We start from the raw sequence: 4,656 nt of genomic DNA on the forward strand, positions 1-4,656 counted from the left end.
CAGAGTTGTCGATCGCAATTCGCAAAGCTCTAAGAAATCCAAGGGTGCCAGAGAGGTACCTTTTCACCATGAATTATCTTCTCCTGGCTGATAGTGTTGAGCCAGAGAGCTATGAGGAGGTACAGCAGACCGGCAAAGCTCGGGGCGAGTGGGAGTTTTCCATGGAGGAAGAAATGAAGTCTTTGATGAAGAATAGGACTTGAGAGCTCATAAAGCTTCCAAGAGGGAGAAAGACTCTTCACAATCAGTGGATTTATCGGGTCAATGATGAAGCTGATAGACGAAGATGCTACAAGGCGAGGCTTGTAGTGAAGGGCTATGAGCAAAAAGCAGGGATAGACTTTTCTGACGTTTTCGCTCCCGTCGTCAAGTTGACCACGATCCGGACTATACTGAGCATTGTGGCAGATCGAGAACTCCATCTAGAGCAGATAGATATGAAGACGGTATTCCTTCATGGAGATTTAGAGGAAGAGATCTATATGCATCAACCAGTGGGCTTCGAGGAACGAGGCAGGGAAGGCCTCATGTATCGCCTGCGCAAGAGCTTATATGGCCTGAAGCAAGCTCCGCGACAGTGGTACATGAAGTTTGAGAACTTTATGGAGGAGAACGGTTTTCTCAAATGTGACACAGACCACTGCTGCTTCATCAAGAGATATGGTGAATCTTATATGATACTCTTGATTTATGTTGATGACATGTTGATTGCAGGACCCGACTTGGCCCGCATTGAAGAACTCAAAGGGCGTCTCTCCGAGTGCTTCGAGATGAAGGATTTGGGTTCAGCAAATCAGATTTTGAGGATGAGGATCATCAGAGACAGATCAGCACGGAGGCTGAGGTTGTCTCAAAAGGCCTACATTGAGAAGATTCTTGAAAAGTTCAGCATGGAGAAAGCTAAACCAGTGGGCTCGCTGTTTGCAAGTCATTTCAAGCTATCGAAGACCCAAGCATCAGAGATTGCTGAAGAGCATGAGTTCATGGCCAACATACAATACGCATCTATCGTCGGGAGTTTGATATATGCGATGATGTGCACGAGACCAGATATTGTACAAGGAGTAGGAGTTGTGAGCCGTTTCATGAGCAATCCAGGGAAACAACACTGGGGTGCGGTCAAGTGGCTTCTACGCTACTTGAGAAGCTCGTCCGATCTTCGTCTTGAGTATGGTAGGACAAATTTGCAGCTAGAGGGCTTTTGTGATGCAGACTATGCAGGGGACATAGACTGAAGCAGCACGAGCGGCTACATCTTCATCTTGGGTGGTGGAGAGATAAGTTGGAGATCCAAGTTACAGGATACTGTGGCTTTGTCGACAACCAAAGCCGAGTATGTGTCTACAACAGAAGCAGCAAAGAAGTTGCTATGGTTGAAGGCTTTTCTTCTCGAGCTTGAAGTAAGCTTTGAGAAATACTTCATCCACTACGATAGTCAAAGTGTCATTCACTTGTCAGAGAACGACGCATTCCATGCTCGGACCAAGCATGTTGACGTGAAACACCATGCCATACCGAGATGGCAAAGCAGGAACGAGTTCAAACATGTGAAGATTGATACAAGGTACAATCCAGCCGATACGCTGACCAAGCTAGTTCCACTCGAGAAGGTGAGGCTGTGTGCAGCCTCATATGACCTCCGTTGAAAATGTTGAGGGTCATGCAAGACGTCAAAGATACAAGAAATCCGGATGATGCAATCAAGAATGGTGTGAAGATATGATTGATACTCAATCAAATCTTCAAGTGGGAGATTGTCAGCCGCTCTTTGTTGACAAAGGACAGTTAGGCACCGAAAGTTACCCTTTTTTGAGAAAAATAAAAAAGGTGGTGGGTCCCACCGGGTCCCGCTAATAAAATATTATTAGTGACGGGTCCCACTAATAATATTTTATTAGTACATAGTATTTTCCCAAACACTATAAATAGGGCCCTAAACTCTTAAGGAAATCTCATCCCAGAAACAACTCCTCTCATTCTTAAGGAAATCTCATCCCAGAAACAACTCCTCTCATAGAAGAGTAAGAGAGAAAACACAGAGAGAGATTGTGAGAGTTCTTGGAGTGTATCTGATCAAGAGAGGGTGTTCTCTTTGATCTATTCTATTAGGATATAAAAGAATTTAGCGTCGTCGTTGCATCGCGGAGTAGTTCCGAATGAGTGAACCACGTATATCTGTGAGTACTGTGATTGATTTTTGTGCCTTTATTTTATGTATTACGTCTCCGTTCGAGGTGTTATTATTGGTGTGTACCCTAACAGTTTGGAATTCTGATCCTTTCAACTCTCTAATCAAATTGCTAAACACAAGCCATAATAATATGCAAACGCCATAAAATATTTCTCCCAGAAAATGTACAACCAAGTGTTGGTTCTTCCTCTGAAGTCTGAACCTATATCTCAGCTTCGACCAGGCTTGAGTTTAAATTTTGGGATGCAGTGAGTTTAAAAAACATGCAGTAAAATCATAGCCTAAAGGTAGAACTTAATTAGCCATTAAAAATGACCACAGTTTTTCTTAGAAAGGTACAAGACAACCTTATTGAAATAGATATTCTATATACATAAAAAAGGACCGGTCAACAAATATAATTAAAAAAAGCAATAAAAACCCCCCACTTAAAAAAGACCGCGTCTTCACTAGCTGTTTCATTGGTGCTCAAATGCCAAAGGACGGTGCGCTAATTATAAAAAGACCGGTCAACGAACTTGGGTCGATAAATGAAAGCATATCCTTCACATTTTTCTTTCGCAACAGAAACAACAAGAGAGAGAAGGAAGAGCTAGGGGAAATCAAAATGGCCAGCGTTCCTGTTGAACCTATTGAACTGAAGAAGGAGAAGCTCCACCAGCTCGCCGACATCGTTTACAGGAAAGAAGTGCTAGCCATCTACGACATCCAGTTCAAGTCTGAGCATGAGCGCTCGAAATACCTCTACGATTGCTTGGACAACAAGACGAAAATAGAGGATATGCTGAAATCTGCCGACGATGCCAAGAACGAGCACCTGTCTGACCAAGTGAAGGACCCCATCGCTCACGACCTCTACCACTACTCGGTGAAAGGCGTCAACGTCGCCCTTCAGACGATCAAGAACTACACAGTGCGTCAAGCGTATCTGACGAAAATCAAGGGCCACGCCGAAGAGCTTCTCTCTGTGCTGAAGACCCTTGGGCCACAGGACGTCGCAAATGCTAGAGCGCTTGCTGAGACTGCAGCTTACTTCAAAGATGCCACTGCGAACTTCTTTGAGAAGTCCCAGTCTTTCTACTCTTCCAAGACTTTCTCCAAGTTGGTCAAGGAGCGAGGCATCAAATTCCCGGACCTCATCAGGGAGTATGTAACTCATATCATATTATTAATATACTTTTCTTTATATTTAATTTCTTTCGTCGCGCTTCCAGGTACCAGGCAAGGCTTGGATTCGAAGGAAATTTCAAGGACCTCACGAACGCCCAAAAGTTGAAGGTAGTGATTGGCTTCTCGCTCTTTCTTGAGTTCATGTAATTTCAAGAAACATAAGTTCTGAGTTTGTTTACTTATACAAGTTATAGCTAGCTATATACTACTAAATAAAAATATTATAAGGTCCATCGTCCTCAACCTTTTATAATCTTATGGACCAGTATGCGACTTACTTTTCACATATTATTACCTTGTACAACATTTCGAAATCAGTATTATATATCATGCTGCTGCCCTTTGTTTGTGTCTTTAATTAATTAAATGTACGTATATGTAGGTGTACAATGAAATCATTGGAGAGTCTGGGCGAGGAAAAATTGTGCTTGAAGTGATCGATACAACACTAGCAGCCGCTGGCATAGCCCTGCTTGTGTTCTCAATGGGCACAATGGTGTGGGACATATTTACGGCAGAACGTCCCCTCGAGGTGGCCACAAAGAATGCAATGACGCTGGCAGCTGGTTTGGGTGGTGCAGCCATCGGGAGCGTTGTAAAAGCTGCAATCCCGTCTTTAGTGGACGAAGTGGAGATAAGCACTGTTTTTCTCGAGTGCGCTGGATTCATAACCAGCGTTGCTGGAGGATTTATCATCACAGCGGTCGCGGGCCTGCTGCTTGATTTGATTTTTCACTCTGGAGGTGAAACCCCACCACCAAATCTCACAGATGGCCACATCTGCTTTGTGGCACCTTTGCCCGATGGCGCTGCTTTGGCTCATGAACTTGTGCATGGTAATCCCAGTAACTAGAGCACATGTGATGTGCATGTACGTGCAAGCAGGGGTGATGCATGAAATAAAAATAAAAATATATATAATAAATGTATGGAAGTCGTCAATAAACCTCCACAGGATATGTGAGGAGGAATCTAATGGGGGCAGTATGAGCTTGTATTAATATCAGTAACCCCACAGTTCAATCACGTAGATTTTATGTGGATTCTCTTCTATGATGGTTCGTTTCCCATGCTTATGCGTGCACTATTTCTTTTGGTCTTTAGAAAGTCTTTAATAGAAGCACTTGTAATATAAATTTTCCCTGTGCAGAATGTCCGAGTTTTTCAATTTAAGATGGTGTTTGTTAGGATAATCGTTAGAGAATAGGAAGATCAATTTTATCGAGTAGTAATTAAGCACTTGCTTAACATAACAGTCCGAGAAAAATCCTATAAAAATAGGGAATATTTTCGAA

The 4,656-nt window shown here is 43.0% G+C and overlaps 1 protein-coding gene across 1 annotated transcript; it reads left to right on the forward strand.

Annotated features, from left to right (window-relative positions):
* LOC109828830 lies at nucleotides 2,743–4,431 on the forward strand. Its single transcript, XM_020395787.1, has 3 exons — nucleotides 2,743–3,337; nucleotides 3,406–3,469; nucleotides 3,744–4,431. Exons 1-3 carry the CDS (start codon nucleotides 2,799–2,801, stop codon nucleotides 4,212–4,214), a joined length of 1,074 nt encoding a protein of 357 aa, XP_020251376.1. The 5' UTR covers nucleotides 2,743–2,798; the 3' UTR covers nucleotides 4,215–4,431.

This window comes from Asparagus officinalis, chromosome 1 (genome assembly GCF_001876935.1).
Source record: "Asparagus officinalis chromosome 1, Aspof.V1, whole genome shotgun sequence".
In the NCBI taxonomy this organism is placed as follows: domain Eukaryota; kingdom Viridiplantae; phylum Streptophyta; class Magnoliopsida; order Asparagales; family Asparagaceae; genus Asparagus; species Asparagus officinalis.

What these genes read in the sequence shown, in the direction of transcription:
- LOC109828830 (XM_020395787.1), top strand. Translation starts at nt 2,799, where the DNA reads ATGGCCAGCGTTCCTGTTGAACCTATTGAACTGAAGAAGGAGAAGCTC. An exon ending in TTCCCGGACCTCATCAGGGA is followed by an intron (nt 3,338 to 3,405) that starts GTATGTAACTCA and finishes TCGCGCTTCCAG; the next exon opens with GTACCAGGCAAGGCTTGGAT. An exon ending in CGAACGCCCAAAAGTTGAAG is followed by an intron (nt 3,470 to 3,743) that starts GTAGTGATTGGC and finishes ACGTATATGTAG; the next exon opens with GTGTACAATGAAATCATTGG.